We start from the raw sequence: 19,773 nt of genomic DNA, 5'->3' as shown, positions 1-19,773 counted from the left end.
TATATATTTATATATATATATATATATATATATATATATATATATTTATATATTTATATATATATATATATAATTTAGAAAATAACTAAATTCAGCTTTGAAGAAAATACGCAGTATAGATATAAATAAAATTAAACTTGATAAGCTAACAAAAAGTCAGATTTGAAGAAATAAACTAGAGCCGTCAAAATGGGTCACAACCCGCGAGCCAATCCGGCCCGTCACGGGTTCGGGCCGGGTTGGGTTTGAAAAATACAACCCACTTATATGCGGGTCAGATTTCAACCCGGCTCATTTAGACCCGGCTCATGCGGGTTGAACCCGTGGTGAGCCGGGTTGGCCCACCAACCCACCTACCTAATTTTATTTTTTTAATTTATTATTTTATTCATGAAATCCCAAAAAATAAAATATTTTTTTCACTCACTGTGTATACAAAAAAAGTAACATCTGCTCTCACAAATCACTTTCACGGTACTTGACGGTGCTCTCACCCTCACTTCACTAAAATTCTTCAAGGAGAAGGTAAAACACCCTTCCTTTTTTTTTTTCTCTTTTCTCCACATTTTTGTTTTCTCACTTCTCTTTCTTGTTTTTTTTCAAAAATCCTATAATGACAAACATAGGGGTTTGTGAATTTGTTTTTTGTTCTAGGGGATTTGAAGACATGGAATGATTTTTTCATGTTCTGACATGCTTGTATCAGATTTTGTTCATTTTATTTAAATAATTTGAGTATACATTATTTGANCAAGCTCTTTTTGATATCTTTGAATTGGGAAATTATGTTACAGATTAAAATATTAATTTTTTGTTGATGTTGTTGAGTACTGGTTCTCGTTTTTTTGACTAATATTTTTTTATTAATTGTCGGAATTGTTCTGATATTAGGAAAATCTTTATTAGTGAATTTGGAGACAACAAGAACAAGGGTCAAGGGTTACAACAAGAACAAAAAATGATGAATATAAGAAACTTATTTGTATGTTTTTTGTGTTTGTTTTTGAATGACATTTGGATTATATTGTACNTTTTATTATTATTTTGAATTTTCTTTAACATAATTTTTTGGGAGTGAAAATTGTTTAAATTTAAATTACAGAAAGTTTGTATTTTTTTTATTTAAAAAAAAATGTAATTAAATGGGCTAGTGAGCCAACCCGTTTACCCACCAACCCGTGGTGGGTCGGGCCGGGTTCAAGTTTTTCTGGCTCGCTAATAAATGAGCCGGGTTGGGTTGGTTCACTAAGTGACCAACCCGTGGTGAGCCGGGCCGGGTCGAGCCGGGTTACCCATTTTGACAGCTCTAAAATAAACAATGTTTAGTACCACAGGCTATGGATTTTTAACTTATTCGAGCCCTTTTTCAATCGAATTGGACGTTTAAAGTTTTAATTATTCTTTTTTTTGAATAAAAAAGCAATTTTGTTCCTATTTAAGTCAATTCAGGTTAATATTATTTAAACTCGATCTTTACTTGATAAAATTTATTTATAAAGAAAAAATATTTTTTTTAATCAATTTTTGAGATGATGTAATTTCACTAAAATTAAATATATTTTTCGTTCTTAAACTATTTGTAAAAGTGATTTTTTTAAATTGAATTATATATTATTTTCTTTTTTAATTAACTTTATAAAAGTGAAACATCATCCATAAATTGTGTGCGAAAGTTAAATTAGTCCACTGCATAAAAATCTGATTCTCATTCAGAAAATAGTTCTGTTTGCTATAAAAATATATTTCATTATTTTCATAAGTTAAAAAAAATGAAATAAATATATAATAATGTTAAATTACTTGAAAAAAAGGTTAAATGTCATTTGGTTGTTATAGTTGAAATTTTTTCATCTTTTTAGTTCTTACATTTAAAAAGCATTTCTTTTAGTCCCTGTACATTGCATTTTAAATTTTCTTAATTCTCTGACTTTAAATATTAAAACTATATATATTGAAAACTAAAACAAATTTCAAATAACATATGTAGAAATAAAAATGAATAATTTTTAAATATTCCAATAAAAAGTAAAATTCAAACAAGAAACCGAATAAGTAATCAAATAAAATAAATAACAAAAACAAAACCGTGTTTTAGAACCTAATTTCCTTTTATTTTATAACTTATTCCAAATCTATCCATTTTAATATATATATATATATATATATATATATATATATATATATATATATATATATATATATATATATATATTGTATAAGTACTTGTCATGTATTTTCAATGGTCAAATTCAGCAATTAGTGTCCCTTTTAATAGGTTATTTAATCATGGTTACTTCTTTGACATGCTTGTTATGCTTAGAAAAATTCATATCTGGAATAAAATTTTGTGAAAAACTATGATTTTAGAAATCTTGAAGTGACATGAGGAAGAAAATGGATTCCACCATGGAGTCTTGTGAAGAACAACAAATGGAAAAGTCCATATTTGAATAGAACATTCAATTATTGTGATGTTTTTTATTAGTGCCACTATCACTAGAGTACAACACTGTCCAAATGATATCCACCCTTCACTTAGGCATCACAAGATAAGTAATATTAGATGACAAAACAATGATGTCATATACTATTATTTCTAATCTAAAAATAATATCTCATAGTATTAATGATAAATTTTTCTTAAAAAGTATCACTTACCATCAACCTAATATAATCTTTATGACAGAAATAACAGGACATAATTAATCAACATGGACAAATTGCGCTATTGTTTAGAATGATTATGAATCACATCTGCATGCATTATGAGTGATGTAAAAAAACATCTGCATGAAAGGAACGTAACATGTTACCGTTCTTTTAAACAATATTTTATATGAATAGAAAATTATAAAAATAGAAAAATTTAGATAATTTGACTAATACATCTTTGAAGTTGGAGTAATTCATCTTTAATTTCTGTTAAAGGAATTTTTTAAGATGCCTAGAAACGCGTCTTTCATGTTTTTTAAAATTTTCCTTATGATAATTTTCAATATTTTAATTTTCTAATGAAACTGATTAGCAAAAATCCAAAAGAAATTCTAGAAAGAAAGGGATTATTCTTTAAGCATGTGAACAAAAGCTTGCTAATTGCATAGACAAGACAAAGCTGAAATTATCGTACTCTAATCTTTGTTTTTGTTTTCCCTTTCTTTCAAGTAAGGTTGTAATCTTGTATAACAAAACCGTGGAAATTTGAGTGTCAAAGTTGAAGTGGTCAAAAAGAGATAACTGCAACCAAAGCAAGAATCATATTTCGCCACACAGGAGTCGTCGCAATCGTCTTCCACTAGCAACACTATCTCCCGTGCTTCCTAGCAACTACCCCGAGCCATTAATCAAGATAATAAGTACTAAGTCCTCATAGTTTCAGTGACTTTGTTCTTTTTTCTCTTCTCACTGCAAATCATGACCATCTTCACTTTCACCTTCTTAAAACTCTTCTTCCTCCTCCTACTACACTTCTCCACACGCCTCCAAGCCTACATCTCAGAGGAAGTTTTCACCATCAATTGCGGCACCACCGGGAACTCCTCCGATGGTCAAAGAACCTGGACCGGTGACACAGACACAAAGTACTTATCTTCCCAAGATACTACCGTTTCAGACAAGGCGTCAACACAGTCTCCTTCAACCAATCAAGTCCCCTTCTCTACTGCACGCTTGTCCCGTTCCCAATTCAATTACTCCTTCCCTGTCTCCCCAGGCACCAAATTCCTTCGCCTCTTCTTCTACCCTGCTGACTACCCTTCCTTTCCCCGCAACCACGCTTCCTTCTCCGTTCAATCCAACCATTTTATTCTCCTCAACGATTTCAACGCCTCTCTTAACGCCGATGCTCAAGCCACGGACACTATCTTCAGGGAATACGTGGTCAACGTCAACGACGGTGAGAGGCTTATCCTCACCTTCATCCCCTCGCATCCAAACTCTTACGCTTTCATCAATGGAATCGAGGTACTTTCCATGCCAACCGATTTATATTACACACCAGCAAATGACACGGGCTTCACGACCGTCGGAACTAGCACCCTGTACAGTGTTGGAACCAGCTTTGCTCTTCAGACTGAGTATAGAATCAAAGCCGGGGGACAAGAAATCTCGCCATATAACGACAGCGGTTTGTTCAGGGATTGGGCTGCCGAAGAACCTTACTTTATCAAACGCAATCCAAAGAATGATGATCTACCAGCTGACGTGGATGGGAAAATGGACATAACCGTGAATCCCGATTACTTGGCACCAAAGGAACTGTTCAGAACAGCGCGTAACATGGGCACAAACGCCACTCTGAACAAAATGAGCAACCTCACTTGGGAGTTCCCCGTTGATTATGGCTTCACTTACGTTCTCAGGCTCCACTTTTGCGAGCTTGATCCCAATATTAATAAAATTGGTGACAGAAAATTTCATATTTACATAACGAGTCAGGTGGCTGATGATCGTGCAGATGTAATGAAATGGAGTAATCAACAAAAGGGTCTAGCTGTGCATAGAAACTACGCCGTTTTTATTCCTGAGAATGGTGCTCAGAAAAAGTTTAATCTCTCCCTTCAAATGCACCCTTACGAAAGCGGTGTGGATACGAAATACAGTGACGCCTTCCTGAACGGTCTCGAGATCTTCAAAATCAGTGAAGCTGGCTCAAACAACCTAGCCGGACCCAACCCGGACCCGGTTCAGACTCCGCAGACCAACATTCCCGGTCAAAACGGAAAGACCAGAAGCGGAAGCTCAACGACGATTATTGGCGCCATAGCAGGGGTGGTGTCAGGAATCGTTTTGATCTCGCTAATAGTTTTCCTTGTCGTGTTTTTCAGACGCAAGAGAACCACAAAGCCAAAAGATTACAACAAGTCAAAGTCTTCTGCGACTTCCAAATGGGGTCCACTCTCCTTTACAACGACCAAGTCAACCACTACGAACTCCTCTCTACCGTCCGATCTCTGCCGCCACTTCTCCCTGACGGAGATCAGAGCCGCCACCAATAACTTCGACGACGTTTTCATCGTCGGCGCCGGGGGATTTGGCCATGTGTATAAGGGCTACATCGATGGGGGTTCCACCCCAGTGGCCATCAAGCGACTCAAACCGGGTTCACAGCAGGGTGCGCACGAGTTCATGAACGAGATCGAGATGCTCTCGCAGCTCCGCCATCTTCATCTCGTGTCCCTAATCGGATACTGCAACGAAATGAACGAGATGATCCTCATCTACGACTTCATGGCACGTGGCACCCTACGCGACCATCTCTACAACACGGACAACCCCGCTATCCCGTGGAAGGAGCGCCTGAAGATCTGCATCGGCGCCGCGCGTGGGCTGCACTATCTCCACACTGGCGCGAAGCACACGATCATCCACCGCGACGTGAAAACCACGAACATCTTGTTGGATGATAAGTGGGTAGCCAAGGTTTCGGACTTCGGGCTTTCTCGAATTGGACCCACGGGCATGTCAAAGGCCCATGTGAGCACTGTAGTGAAGGGGAGCATAGGGTATTTAGACCCAGAGTATTACAAACGACAGCAATTGACGGAAAAGTCTGACGTGTACTCTTTCGGCGTCGTTTTATTTGAATTACTCTGCGCTCGTCCGCCTCTGATCCGCACGGCGGAGAAAAAACAGGTGTCACTGGCTGATTGGGCGAGACACTGTTACCAAAATGGGACAATTGCGCAGATTGTTGACCCGACATTGAAGGGGAGGATCGCACCAGAGTGCTTGAGGAAGTTCTGCGAGATTGGGGTGAGTTGTTTGTTGGACGATGGAACGCAGAGGCCGTCGATGAACGACGTCGTTTGGATGCTGGAGTTTGCGTTGCAGTTACAAGAGAGTGCGGAACAGCGCGATAATGCTAACGTGATTGGTGGTGAAGGGGATAATGAAAGAAGGGAGGAAGGTATGGAAGATTTGTTCAGTAGTGGAACGAGTGTGGGTCAGGTTTCGGATTTTAACAAGAGTAGTGGAAGTGTGGTGAGTGTGAGTACCAGCAGCGAAGAGCTTAGTAGCAGCTATAAAGAGAGTGATAGATTAGTGTCTGGGACTGTTTTCTCTGAAATTGTTGACCCAAAGCCACGTTGAGGGAATCGATCAAGTAGATGAGAACACCTACTACTACTGCTAAAGCTCAAAATTCATGTGTTTAGTTTCATATTTCTGATGTTTCATGTCTCTGTACAGGAATCAAGTTGCTTCTATCTCTCTTGTGAATGAAGACAGGTTGCAAAGTAAACCGATTTCAAGACTACGTGTTTGATTATTGTAACAATTTTTCTCTCCGATGATTTATGTCAATTTCAACATTTTTGTTATCCTCCAAGTATCTTAATTTCACCTGCACGTATACCTTACGAGTTTGTAGTTGTGAAACGCGAATCAAACATAATGGTAATTCTGTGTCTGCATAAAATAGTTTTGTATGATGATATTGTAACCAGGAAGCATGGGACAAAAGCAAGCAGTAAAATTTAAAAGACTCAACAGGTTCAAGAAGCTTGTTGCTACGCTCTCTGCATAAAGTAGTCTTTTCCTTCTGATAAGGAAAGATTAGCCTTAATCGACAACCTAAATATTATAATAGATTTTATGGACTTTTATGGCTGGAAATACAAATTTAACATTCTCAGCTTGGAACATATATTGTTGAAATCGGTTGAAGGAAAAGATTCAGTGAAAATCTCTCTGTTATAATATTATTGTTCTGTGGTAGACTGTTCTGCATTGAATTTGCTTGAGTTATCCACAACAAAGTGAAATGAGGGCACCTCTTCCACTGATTTATAATGCATTATCCATTTCAATTTAATCAAGAGTCTAGGACTACTACTAGTGGATTAAGGAACAATATATTCTGGTGTGTTGCTCCCGTATTCCATAGAACAATTTAGTTAGAGAATTGAATTTTTAATTACTATTCTGTGTGTACAAAATATATAGAAAACTACACTTATATACTAAACTGTCATAACTGACACTGGGAAAACATGACAAATTTTTTCTAAAGTTAAGATGTAGTGCTAGCATAATTGATCAAGGGTTTGGTCATAATTTCTCACTCAAGATATTTTGTTTGTGAGCATTCAAATAAGAGATGTAAAGTTGTTTCCGTACTCATAACAATTATTCTCTGAAATAATTTGGATTAAATCAGATTTCAACTTTTCAAAGTTAAGAACTAATGATATATTTATTAAAAAATGTATAAAATATTATGAGATTTCTCTCTCTTTTCTCTTAGGTCCTTCTCTTCAAATTTCTACTTATTTCTCTTTACATTTTCTTCCTATTCTCATATACTTGTTCCTACCGACTAAATCTATTTCATCAGCATTCAAATAACACTTTTAGAACAATATTTTGTCAATATAGTTGTTTTTACGAATTTGGTATTCGTGTTAACAAAACTTTACAAAATAAAAAACTAGCACAATGTTATTGAAAAACATGAGTATTGATGTCTCTTATTCTTCAAATATTTTATTAAATAAAAGAATACGTTTATGAGATTAAAAAAATACTTATTCTCGACTTTCGGGGTTCTTAAATATATACTTTGTTGGGAAATTACTTCTCATATATTTTAATTAAATCACTTTTGAAAAATAATATGTGAAATATTTTACAAGTCATTCTAATAGTTTCTTTTGTAAAAAATTAGTAAAAACACATTTGTGTGTTTACTTTTTTATAATAAAATTATTATTATTAAATTATAAAAGTAAATATAAATAATTTTTATAATTTTATTATAATTAATTATTTAAATTTAAAAAATAATAAATTTTAAAAAATATCAAATAAAAATATCAACTTTAAAAAATTGATATATAAGGTAAAATTGATAAATTAATGGTTTTAAAAAATATCATATAAAAGGTAAAATTGATAAATTAATTGTTTTAATTTATAAAAATAGTTATTTAAAAGATAAAAATGAAAAACAAATATTACATTGAAATAAAGAATCTCAAATATAGATAAATTAAACAAAACAAAAATGTAAGCAAAGTAAATTTGAAAAAAGAAATGCTATACATATTTTTAGTAACAGACTAAAATGTATTGGTCGAGTATTTATGTATGCTGGATGACTATGAATAAATAATATATATATATATATATATATATATATATATATATATATATTATTTATACTTATATATCATTAGTGCAGAAAGTGTTTTATACGTATGTTATTTTGGGCTCTTAACGTTACATCCTCAACCGACGTCTTTGTGGGTGATGTTAATGGGACGTCGGACCTTATAGGTCAGACGTCTATATAAACGTCGGACTATATAGGTCAGACGTCTATATAGACGTCGGACTTTATAGGTCAGATGTCTAAAATGTCACTGTATTTGATAGGATCTTTTTCCGCTTGAGGCCTCTCGAATTGCTCTTGGCTCATGATGATTTGAGTTTACAACTTTGTATTTTAGTTGAAGAGAATGGATTATATGTTTTTTTTTTTTTTGTATTGGATGGTTTTAATAATGTAGTGGAGGGAATTGGAGGACTGCACAACGCAAGAAATCGTCGCCCAAGAACACCGCCCAAGAACGCCGCCCAAGGACACGAGCAAAACTGTACAAAAACTCAACGAACGCGTATTTTTATCGGTTCAAATGAAAGACAATTCATCAAAGATGTAATGTAAATGGAGTAAAATTAATTTTAAACCGTGCAAAAGTGAGAAAACGAACCTAAAAAACGTAGCCAGTGGAGAGAAAATGCAAGGACGATGATGAACAATGAGTGCGCGTAATTGCTGCCTCGCATTCACAGTGTTTTAATGCAGACATTTAGAAGTCGGTTCCCCCATAACAGACGTCTACAGACGTCGTTTCCCCCATAATAGACATTTAAAAGGCTTTAGAAGTCGGAGTGGTGGGATCAGACATCTAAATGGAGTCAAAAAGTGAATTTTAAAATTTTTGGGTGGATTCTTTAGACGTCAATTCTCCCCACAACAGACGTCTAAAAGGCTATATAAGTTGGAGTGGTGGGATCAGACGTCTAAATGGAGTCAATAAGTGAATTTTTAAATTTCTGGGTTGAGTGTTTAGACGTTGATTCCCCCCACAACAAACGTCTAAATGGCTTTAGAAGTCGGAGTGGCGAGATCAAACGTCTAAATGGAGTCAAAAAGTGACTTTTTAAATTTCTAGGCTGAGTATTTAAAAGTCGGTTCCCGCCATAACAGATGTCTATAGACGTCGGTTCCCCCTAATAACAAACGTCTAAAGTGCTTTAGAAGTCGACGTTGGTTCCTCCCACAACAGATGTCTAAAGTGCTTTAGAAGTCGGAGTGGCGGGATCAGACGTCTAAATGGAGTCAAAAAATATTTTTTAAATTTTTGAGCTCAGTATAAAGAAGGTGGTTCCCGTCATAACAGACGTCTATAGACGTCGGTTCCTCACAACAATTGTCTAAATGGCTTTAGAAGTCGGGCCTCCTCATAGTCAATGTCTAAATAATTGTTTTATTAACGAAAAATGCCACCGGTCATTTTTTTATGGTTGATATTCGAGAATCAGATGTCTAAAGGGTGACGTAAAGGTCTTTTCTAAAAATAGTTTCTATTGTAAAAATAAAAAAGAATTGAAATATTTCTGATTTTTTTTTAAATTCATAAATTTTTTATAAATCTATAATTTTTTTTTTCGAATTTTATGATTTATTATTTTATGAATTCTTTTAAATTTAAATTACGCAAATGGTAATCATAATTTTTTCAAAAAGAATTATATTATGACAAATCTTTTAAAATTTATATGATGCTTTATCTAAAAAACTATTAAAATTCAATTAAATAGTCCTCTTAACAAAACTCTCTGTGTGCTTTCTTTGTTTTTGACGGTATTCATTAACGGGGTTGATTTGTAGAAGAACGCAGTGGTAGCCACCGTAGCACGTCGCGAAAATGGGTTCGTTGGGTCGGAGGAGCATGTCCACGGTGGCGAAAGCGGTGGCAGAAATCACAGGCACAGGCAACACCAAAATCCGCAAATCTTCCAGTGAACTCTGCACCTTCCTTGGCATCCCTAGGCACTCTCGTTCCGAAATTGCCCTCATTATCTCGAAGTTTATCAAACTCTACAATTTCCGGGTTCTCTCACCTTACCTCACTCTTCACTCCCAATCTTATTTTACATTTGATTAGATAACCGTGCTTCCTAGTTCGTAAGGTTAAATTTAGGGTATTATTGATATGATATGTTTGGTGTGCAGAGTCCTGGTATTAAGAAGGACAAGATTTGGGAGCAGAATTTGCAAAATTTGTTGCGTGGAAGAAACTCTGTTGGTTTTCCTGAGATTGCTAAGATACTGTCTCCGGAGTTCAGCCAGGGTGCCATTAATGTGAAGGACAATAACATGGATTCTTCGATGGATAACACAAAGGGGAAAGGTTCTAAAAAGAAAGGGAAGCCTTCTAAGAAGTAGGTCTTCCACATGCTTATCTTTTTAAGACCCAACTTAGATTTTTGAAAGTTGAGAACTTTTGTGTTTGCTTAATCTGCAATTTTGCGCAATTATGTCGTGAGAGAGTTTGAGTGGCAACCTGTTGAGACGAGTTTGGTTATTGTGTTGTTGTCCTTTGATATAATGTGATTTCACTCCCTCTTTTAGCAAATTCATAACTTACATGATATACTTGTTTTCATTTGCTCTTTTTATTTTTACTGTGTCAGATGAACATTTTCGGTATTATGCTCATCAATGAATGAAAAAATATTGTTAGGTTGTCAATTATGCAGTGTTTGATTGTTTTCTTCAAACCTCTAAGCCATAACTTAGCAATTCAGTGTGTGAACTTCCGATATGAGGCATGAACAATAACCCGAGATGTTGTAGAAGTTCTCTGGTTGTATCTTTTATAGGTACAGATGCAAGAATTTGCAAAAGATCTGATAATTTCCACTCGATTAGAAAGAGTAAATAAATAGTGTATGCACTGAGTGTAAAGAGTTTTTACACCGTTATTCATTCACTCACTGCCTTGCATGATAAGTGAGTTGATTTTTACAATTAACTATCTTTAGAATCATACTTAGGAAGATTATATATTGATTGGCGTATAAATTTTGTTTACACTGACAGTATGTACAAATTAGATAAAATTCATCGTTGAGAGAGGAAACAGCAAACTCGTGGTTTCAAAGGCCTAACGATGACCATAATTGTGTTTTAGGGATTGAAAACGGTTATAAGCATTCGGCCTTAAAAGTCCAGATGCTGCTATCTTTGACCCTTATGCTTATTAGAATGCATAGTGTTATTTCCCTTGCTTCTTATCATTTGGCGTTTATAAACACGTATATCCCTTGCATTAAGGTAGTTGAATTTATGTTGGAGAAGAAACATAGAGTTTGTATTCTCTGATTTATTAAAAATATGTCTTGGGAGAGTTGATAAAGTTTCTGATGCAGACCATAACAACAAAGTAAAATGGAAATAAAAAAATAATGCAAAAATGGAGTAGAAATGGAGGATGTATTATTTATCACTGAAAAATTGAAACAAAATGCACTAGAAAGGGTAAATAATACCCCAGAGCGCAGCTCCTTACAGAGAAGCATAAAAGCTACTCAGTCCCTCCATAACAATGTCAACGAAAACCCCCTCCTCATCTTCTCATACTACTTAAATAATGGTATTCTACTCTCTATAACTAATTTTGCCAGCTCAATATTCTCTTTTCCTATGTCTGATCTTTTCCCTTTTCTTTTGTAGACAATCCACTCTTTGGGCTTTGTGGTTGCCTCTTGGACTATCCTTTCTTCCGGCCCAAAACTTCCTTCTTGATCTCCATCATTACCCCTTCCATTAATAGCAATCTTGTCCTCAAGATTCAAGTCAGGAAATTGGCTCCGTATGACCACTACATCTCCCCAAGTTGTTTCTTCGTTTGGTTTTGCAACCCACTGTTTCAACCACTGTTTGACTCGTTCACCATGTTTTACCACCACTCGAGAAGCCAAAACTGTAATTGGAACCCATGTATCAACACCATCCCCACCCAAGCCTGTAGGTAATTCAGACTGCACCTTGTAGTTTCCTACTGCTTTTTTTAGCAAGGACACATAAAACACGGATGAATCCGAGTTGTCTATGGTAATTTCAAGCGGTAAGCCTCAGTTCCTATGCGACTGATGATTTCAATAGCTCCATAGTATCTTGCAGAAAGCTTGGCATTAATTCTAGAAAGAACAGATTTCTGCCTGTGAGGTCTCAGTTTCAAAAACACCCAATCTCCTATGTCAAAATTGCTTTCTGATTGATCATCATGGTAAGCCGAACTCATGCTGAGAGTAGTGCCTTGCAATCTGAAAATAGGGTCTCTATCACTGAAAATTGAGAGAAGAACACCATGTAACCTTACAATCTCCTTCACAAACACCTCAGTAGAAAGTCTGTCTACTATGACAAATATAGCTTCGTACCCTTTAGATCATGGCAGTCCCGAGATGAAATCTATTGTGATGTCATCACATACTTTCTCTGGAATAGGTAGTGGCTGCAAAAGCCCTACTGGAGATGCGGCAAGATATTTTTGGCATTGGCACGTGTCACAAGAACACACATACTCTTGGACTGTTCTTTTCATGCCTATCCAATGCAAATTCGCTACCATCCTTCGATATGTTCTGTAATACCCTGAGTGTCCTCCTTGAGGTGTTGAATGGTATTCTTCCAACAAATACAAGCATCCTTGAATAAGTTCTCAGCATGAAACACAATGACATCCCCTTCCTTCAGTTTATACGCAGTCGTTTCCAACCAAATCAATTCTTGGTAGACCTCATCGAAGAATTCGTAATGAGAATATTGCATTTAACTTTGAATTTCATACCATTGAGTTGGAGATATTTGAACCTCCATTTGAGATTCGCAAAGTTAGTTAGAAGGTCATGAGAAAATTAACATAAAGAAGTAGACAAATCAAAACGAAATGAAGTTGTTTTTAAAATTATAAGTTAGGAAGTCAGAAAAATAAAATCTTATCAAGTGGCTTCCTCTGCATTGAGAATAAATGAGGATAAGTTTGAAAACAGAAATGGTGTTTTGCCGAGCAACTGCAATGTGGAACTTTTCCAAATTTAAGTTCGTACATTCACCTAGTACAACTGTTATTTGGAAATAACATTGTCGACGTACCTAAACATAAAATGTTTTCCTGTTCTGTTATATAGGACTAACCAACCTTCGATAATCCGAGGGTGGTTCACATCTCTGTTGTAGATGACCACAGTTTTACTACCTCTGGCATCTACAAAAAACCATTTCTCTGGAAGTTCTTTGACGAAGACGAAAGCAAAAATTAAGTCTTCACTATATTCAACAATAACCAAAAAATATAATGAAAAATGTTATTTTTTTAGGGAAATAATAGAATGAAACATAAATATTAGATAAAGTCACCTAATAATGCTTTTAAAATCACATCTATTAGATGTAACAGAATTTCTTAAAATACATAAACTGACTTATATGTAGTATTAAAAACTTAAAAAAAAATATTTTTATAATACATTTATAACTAATGAGACATAATTTAAAACTGACAAAGTAAACAATTTTGTAGGTTAGAATAAATATTGTGTGAAATTAAAAGTTTGAAAAGGAAGAAGATAATTGTAAACAAAAATATATGAAAAATATGAAAGAAAGATGGATGATATAAATATCTCCTCTTGTATGTCTTGCATATATCATTGAGGGTAACTCCATTTATAAGGATCAAATAGGAGGACAAAATATTTCAAGGGCTTACGAAATGAAATGTACAATGATGTAAAACATAGAATTATAAGAGATTTTTCAATCTCGTAATTAAAATACATTTAATTTAATTTAATTCAAATTTAAATACATTTAACATTCTCATAATTTAAATACATTTAACATTCTCGGAATTGAAATTAATTAAATGAAGATACTAATGTCACGATTTCCAAGAAATTAATTTTTAAAAAATATATAAACAAATATTTTAATATATATTAATGAATTAATAAATATGAATATATATTAATATAAAATAATAAAACTTTATATAAATATATAATAAAAATAATAGAATAATAATACGTACTAACAAGGATGAAGCATTTGCTGGACATGAGTTTTGTTCTTACTCCATAAGATGAAGTATTTGATTCCTTCTATAAGAAGATAGAAAATGAAAAAGGTTATAAGATTGTTTTAATCAATGGAGAAAGTTTGAAAATGAACATTTTTTAAAAAATTTTGTGAAAACTCTGGCATTAATCACAACTTCTCAATTCCAAGAACACCACAACAAATGGGGTTGTTAAGAGAAAAAATATATCTTTACCTGAAATAGCCAGATCTATATTAAATGATTTTAATATCGCAAGAATATAACTTGCTATCTTCATAATAGAATTTATATAAGGTCTATCTTATACAAAATTCCATATGAATTTTGGAAGAAGAGGACACCCAACATTTCATACTTTCATCCTTTCGGATATCAATGTTTCATTTTGAATATCAAAGATAATTTAGGAAAACATCGTATACTAAATGTAGCGTTTAAAAGAAGTGTTTACTAAAACACCGTTGATCAACACAAGCAAATGAAAAACGACATGTCTGGAGTTATAAAAGTTAAAACTATGATAAAAAACGTGTCTAAGACAAGCATTCTTAAATGCCATATATATTACATTTAAAAGCATAAACTTGTGCCAAACGATAAGTTCTGCATAACATGCCTAAACACTCTTAAAAGTAAGAAAATTAAATGCATGGGACATACTGCACCGTTGTCTACTTTGTTTTATTTCTCTTTATCAATACAGATAATGACAATACCAAAGCACACCGAAGCACGTTTAACAGATTTTGGTAATCAAACTCATAATCCGGTAGCACTGGCATACAATAGTACTTGTACGATAACCAGGAAGCGTGGTAATGAAGGCAATTAATTACACATAAAAGAGACTCAAACATTGCAAGAAGCTCGTTGCTACTTGCTATGTTTTCTGGGCTGAGCAAGCTTGTGAAGTAGATCCTGGCTGAAAATGAAAAAGAATCAAAATCAAATGTCGTGGAGTTATTTACTAACTTTGTGTTCAAGAAAGAAAGTGTGAAAATTTCCTCACCACACAGGCATGGACATCATCACAACCACACAAGAGCTTCCCATTGAGTTTATCCACAGCTTTAAAGGATCCTCCTCCTTCACTTCTCTGCACAATGATCCTCATATCATAGCTAATATTAGCACGAATGAGTCAAAAGTTTATGCTTCAGCAACAAAATTAGTACCAAAAGAGAAAATGTGCCAAAGTTCTACCTTGTAATAGTCAACGGCAACATAATTAGCCCACCTGTTGCCAGCAGCACCGTGACAGGTTTTTAGCTTGTCAACAAGACCTCCAGAGTTATCTTTACATGTGATTGGCTTAAGTGGAATAGTGCGAAAATAGTTTATCAACACTAAGGACTTGCTCATGTCATCAAGAGGAGAAGATTCTTTTCTATTTGGACACCTTCCTGCTTTTCTTCCTCCATCTCCATCTGCGGAAATTAAGATCACACCAAAATGGAATAAAAATGTACTCTGCATGAAGAACACGAAAGATTTAATGGTTGGTGATATCTTACACTGATTTTCAACCATGTAATTCCACTGGTATGCAATGCCTTCACTTTGTTCTTTAGACTTTATTGAAGTGAACACAAGTAACCTTTGATTTTTAGCAACCATATCTCTCACAAGAGGCCAGTCTCCTCCTTTCTTTGGCATTCTCGTCACAGGAAACCAAAACTTCATCAAACCAGCTTCCGTGAAGACTCTTGTCAATCCTTTGGGTGTTTTAACATAATCCTCCAGTATGAGTGTGACAATTTCCTCTGGGTTGGCAGATAGAAAAGCTGCAACTTCCTTAAGTGTATCTATAGCTGGTTCCTACTTGTAGAATACAAAGTTAGGATCTTTGTGTAGCTGAATTAGTGTTAATCATAAATGTTTGTATTTTTGTAGAGGAAAGAGTTAGGAAAATCCTAGGCCAAAAAAAAAACACTACTGGGAAGATGAATTTTACATACAAAAGCTGTGATGTCATGGCAGTGGCCTCCAAATGAATGACATAACCACACATCTCCATCAAAATCATACGTATCTAGCATTAGTCCCCGAACTCCATTCTACAGATGAAACATTTATGGCAGAAAATAGTGACCCTTAAACATCCTTGGAAGTAGTGAAACAGAACATCATAAAAGTTAATAGAAGACAAGGCTAGTAGTAACGAGTAACATACTTTTAGCTGCTGGGTTACACTGTCTTCTTGATTAATGATGGTGACTCGATGTACTCTTCTGTTGGATGGTTCTCCATCAATAGCAAAAGAATTGTGCGTTGTCAAAAAGGCATACTTGTTGAATGGAAGAGAATTATTCTATACCAAAAGAAAAAAAGCAGTTAAAAATTTGATTAAGAAGAAACAGTCCTAAATTTCTTTAGACACTGTACATATCTCATATTATAACTTATATTTCTCTTTTGGTATCCAAAAATAAATATAATAATACAAAATCCTTAAAAAATTTCATGATTTTTTCAAACAATAGCAGTTAATATTCAGTTCATGTAAAATAATGGAACTAGTTTCTATACATCACCAGAACCAAAACCCTGCCAAGTGTTCAAGTACTTTATATTATGTCGCTCGATGATGGCATTTCAAAAATCTCTAGGCTTGTGTGGTGACAGTTTCTTGAGAAGTAAGGCAAAGACCAAGGAGAAATGAGAATCTTACTATGAGCTTGAATTGATCTGTGACAGAAGATCTCACACACCTAGAGCCTGAAAACCCATGTGGACATGAGAAACAATAGAGTCCGGTTCCACAATCACCATTGGACGAGCACTCATCATTTAGCTGATCAAAGATTGAAAAACAAATATAATACTAATTTTGAAACTGAAAAGTTAAAGGCATGATTCAAATAAGAGGTGGTAGGCTATACAAACCTTGCATTTTCCATTGGAGCAAGCAGCATCAACACAATAACACAAGGGAAGAATAATGACCAAAAGAAAGCACGGAAGAGAACCCATTTGTTCTGTGACAAAGTTGGGGTGTCTAAAAGGAAGTGATAACGAAAAGATAATCACAAATGATCTAATATATGTTAAGAATGAAAAGATGGAAGCGACTCATGGCTTTCTCAATTCTTATGAACAACTGAAGGGTAAGAGGTTATGTATTTATGCTGCATTAATTATTGGAAATAAAGACAACTTAGTATTTCACTAATGTGAATCTGAAAGTGTCCCCATCTTTTCATAGTTATCTTCTACTTTTAGAAAGCAACACCAATTGAAGAGTTGTTTTGGATTTTTATTTGAGTGCTACATCTTGGTGTTGACAATACAAAATACAAGATTCTGGTTCAACAACTGTTGTTGATGCTACTACGGTAGAACAAAATATATAGCTTTTTCCTGTACATGTAAGTTACAAACAAAAACGCAGGAAAGATTATCCTTTTTAATCAAATAAGCTCATAAGTAAAACGTACATGCATAGTGTTGTTTTCAAGACAACTTTCGCTAAAGGCTCGTATGGACTAATATTAACAAGAGAAAAAGGAGGTAACCACTGTTAAAATAGAGAGTTAATTTGAGAGTTTTTCATCTTCCAAATGCCATTGCCATTGCTAAACCAATATTACAAAAATTGAACAGAAACATGAAAAATACAACAATAACTGTATTCTCTTCTTAATGCCATTGCCACTCAGCTATTGACATTTGTGTCTCAGTTATAGGCTCATAACACTCCTTCACACATCTGCTCTCTCTTGCAACAGAAATGCATTTTCAAGAATAACTACCACTTCACCCATCGTTGGCCTCTCTTCAACTGATGCCAAACATCTCTGAACAATCTCAATGAACATTTTCCAACAAGCAGGTGCTATTTTTCCAATGAGAGATGGGTCAACAATCTTCTCAAGAACCCCCTTCCTTTCATCATCAAAGGCCCACTTAGCAAGGTACTCACATTCTCCACCTAGGGTTAAAAAACAAGCTTTCTTCCTACACAATCTCTAACATTACCACCCCAAAAGAGTATACATCTGATTTGGCTGATAACCGTCCAGTCATAAAATACTCCGGCTCCATGTATTCCAAACTAACCTCCAAGTTCTCCCTCAACTCAACTCTTGGTGGCTTTGGCCTTGACTCCTCTTGTGGATGCTTCTTGCAAAGTCCAAAATCTGCCACTTTAGGCACCAAATTATGGTCCAAAAGAACGTTGCTTGATTTGACAGCACGGTGGTTTCAAAGTAAATGTAGTGCAGTCCACGAGCCACCCCGATGCAGATGTTAAGTCTTTGTATCCATGACAAGGGAACAACACTGTTATTGTTGGTGCTATGCAAACAATCATGGAGGCTTCCGTTGGAGACATAATCATACACAACAAACTTGTCATGTTTGTGCTCACAGAAACCAACCAAAGGAACAACATTCGGGTGGTGTAGTTGACACAGAATCTTGACTTCGACCCTGAATTCTATATCACAATCTGGGCTTCAAGTCTTGAAGTGCTTGATGGCTACGTCTCCATGGCCTTTGAGGTGGGCTTTGTAGACCTGACATTGACCTTCTCCATTGAGAATTAAACTCGGCATGAACCCATTTGTGGCTGCTCGAAGCTCAGCAAGAGAGAAGCGGTGACAGAGCTGTTCTATTGGATTACATTTGGTCGTGGTTTTGGATTTTGTGGTGGTGAAAAATGGAAGAGAGCAAAAAGGAGCCATTTTTGGGTGGAATGGAATGCTACTTACAAGATGCATGATTCTCGCTGCTATGAATGGATGGCTTGATTCAAACTGTGGTCAAATTTGTGGGCTTGACTTGAAAACTTGTGATGTTGAATGTGATTGCCATTGATTGCTGCAATTTGTCATCTGCCATTTGGAGAATTATCACGCACAAAGTTAACTCTTGTAGAAGCGTACACTGATCCCATAATAACATTGAACCCTTTAACTAAGTATGTGTTTTTTTATCCCATTATTTTGATTTTTGAAAATTAAAAAAAAAAACTTTCGAGACCGTGAATTCAAAATTTTAAAATAAATAATACTTTCAAATTAAGTAATTTATCCTAATGACATGGAAAAAAAGTTTTAAAAATGAAGTTTCCCTCTCTTAAGCTTCGATTGAAGACTTATTTCAATACACTAAATAATTTTATATAACTTAAATTTAAGATAAAAAATAATTTAAATACATTTATCTCTTTTAATCCTCCAAAATATATTTTAAAAATAAAATAATTACAAAAGATATAGACTTTGGAGCAGAAGGCATAGACTTTGAAACTGACAATAACTGCATTATTGAAGTAAGCTATAATTAATTACTATGTATATTCACATGATTTTTTTTTTCTTTCAAAAATTATTTCTTATGTTAAGGATAAAGTAGGATAATTAACTCTCTTTTTATCTTAGTTCCTCCATCATTATCATCATTATTTTTGTTGGTGTTATCACTACTTTTGTTAAAATTATTGTTGTTTTTATCGTCACTTTGTATCAGATTTTTTGTTACATCACTGTATCCATGCATAGCTTCCATTATTATTGCTATGGTAGGAACCGCAATCACCACCTTCACATGGTTATTACAACAACGGCAGCCACTTGTATATGAGTTAGGACACCAAATTGTCCTAATATATATATATATATATATATATATATAT

The 19,773-nt window shown here is 34.6% G+C and overlaps 3 protein-coding genes across 6 annotated transcripts; 2 read left to right on the top strand and 1 right to left on the bottom strand.

Annotated features, from left to right (window-relative positions):
* Positions 1-3,102: 3,102 nt before the first annotated feature.
* Positions 3,103-6,534, top strand: LOC106771485 (receptor-like protein kinase FERONIA). The gene has a single exon (XM_014657480.2). The coding sequence runs from the start codon at positions 3,412-3,414 to the stop codon at positions 6,085-6,087; it is 2,676 nt and encodes an 891-aa protein (XP_014512966.1). The 5' UTR covers positions 3,103-3,411; the 3' UTR covers positions 6,088-6,534.
* Positions 6,535-9,836: 3,302 nt separating this feature from the next.
* Positions 9,837-18,915, top strand: LOC106764991. Of its 3 annotated transcripts, none has more exons than XM_022784778.1 (3): positions 9,837-10,118; positions 10,241-10,449; positions 17,864-18,915. In XM_022784778.1, exons 1-3 carry the CDS (start codon positions 9,933-9,935, stop codon positions 17,934-17,936), a joined length of 468 nt encoding a protein of 155 aa, XP_022640499.1. In that variant the 5' UTR covers positions 9,837-9,932; the 3' UTR covers positions 17,937-18,915. The 3 variants fall into 3 exon arrangements, with proteins under 3 accessions (XP_022640499.1, XP_022640498.1, XP_014504952.1); XM_022784777.1 differs by lacking the exon at positions 17,864-18,915 and adding an exon at positions 11,744-12,826; XM_014649466.2 differs by lacking the exon at positions 17,864-18,915 and having other exon boundaries at positions 9,840-10,118; positions 10,241-10,686.
* LOC106770210 (PI-PLC X domain-containing protein At5g67130) lies at positions 14,700-17,303 on the bottom strand. 2 transcript variants are annotated; one of them, XM_014656037.2, is made up of 8 exons: positions 17,022-17,297; positions 16,807-16,929; positions 16,309-16,446; positions 16,094-16,192; positions 15,650-15,953; positions 15,339-15,562; positions 15,145-15,231; positions 14,700-15,057 (listed from the first exon to the last, which is right to left on the bottom strand). In XM_014656037.2, exons 1-8 carry the CDS (start codon positions 17,106-17,108, stop codon positions 15,016-15,018), a joined length of 1,104 nt encoding a protein of 367 aa, XP_014511523.1. In that variant the 5' UTR covers positions 17,109-17,297; the 3' UTR covers positions 14,700-15,015. The 2 variants fall into 2 exon arrangements, with proteins under 2 accessions (XP_014511523.1, XP_022640497.1); XM_022784776.1 differs by having other exon boundaries at positions 15,339-15,953; positions 17,022-17,303.
* Positions 18,916-19,773: the final 858 nt, after the last annotated feature.

The sequence above is a fragment of the Vigna radiata genome, chromosome 1, assembly GCF_000741045.1.
Source record: "Vigna radiata var. radiata cultivar VC1973A chromosome 1, Vradiata_ver6, whole genome shotgun sequence".
In the NCBI taxonomy this organism is placed as follows: domain Eukaryota; kingdom Viridiplantae; phylum Streptophyta; class Magnoliopsida; order Fabales; family Fabaceae; genus Vigna; species Vigna radiata.
This window is presented reverse-complemented; position numbering and strand designations above follow the sequence as displayed.

Bases quoted from the DNA above. Each gene is read 5' to 3' on its own strand.
- LOC106771485 (XM_014657480.2), top strand. From the start codon at position 3,412: ATGACCATCTTCACTTTCACCTTCTTAAAACTCTTCTTCCTCCTCCTA.
- LOC106764991 (XM_022784777.1), top strand. From the start codon at position 9,933: ATGGGTTCGTTGGGTCGGAGGAGCATGTCCACGGTGGCGAAAGCGGTG. The intron at 10,119-10,240 runs GTTCTCTCACCT...TTTGGTGTGCAG, and splicing joins TCAAACTCTACAATTTCCGG to AGTCCTGGTATTAAGAAGGA. The intron at 10,450-11,743 runs GTAGGTCTTCCA...TTTCTTTTGTAG, and splicing joins AAAGGGAAGCCTTCTAAGAA to ACAATCCACTCTTTGGGCTT.
- LOC106770210 (XM_022784776.1), bottom strand. From the start codon at position 17,108: ATGGGTTCTCTTCCGTGCTTTCTTTTGGTCATTATTCTTCCCTTGTGT. The intron at 16,193-16,308 runs GTATGTTACTCG...TTTCATCTGTAG, and splicing joins GTGTAACCCAGCAGCTAAAA to AATGGAGTTCGGGGACTAAT. The intron at 15,232-15,338 runs GTAGAACTTTGG...ATCATTGTGCAG, and splicing joins TTGCCGTTGACTATTACAAG to AGAAGTGAAGGAGGAGGATC.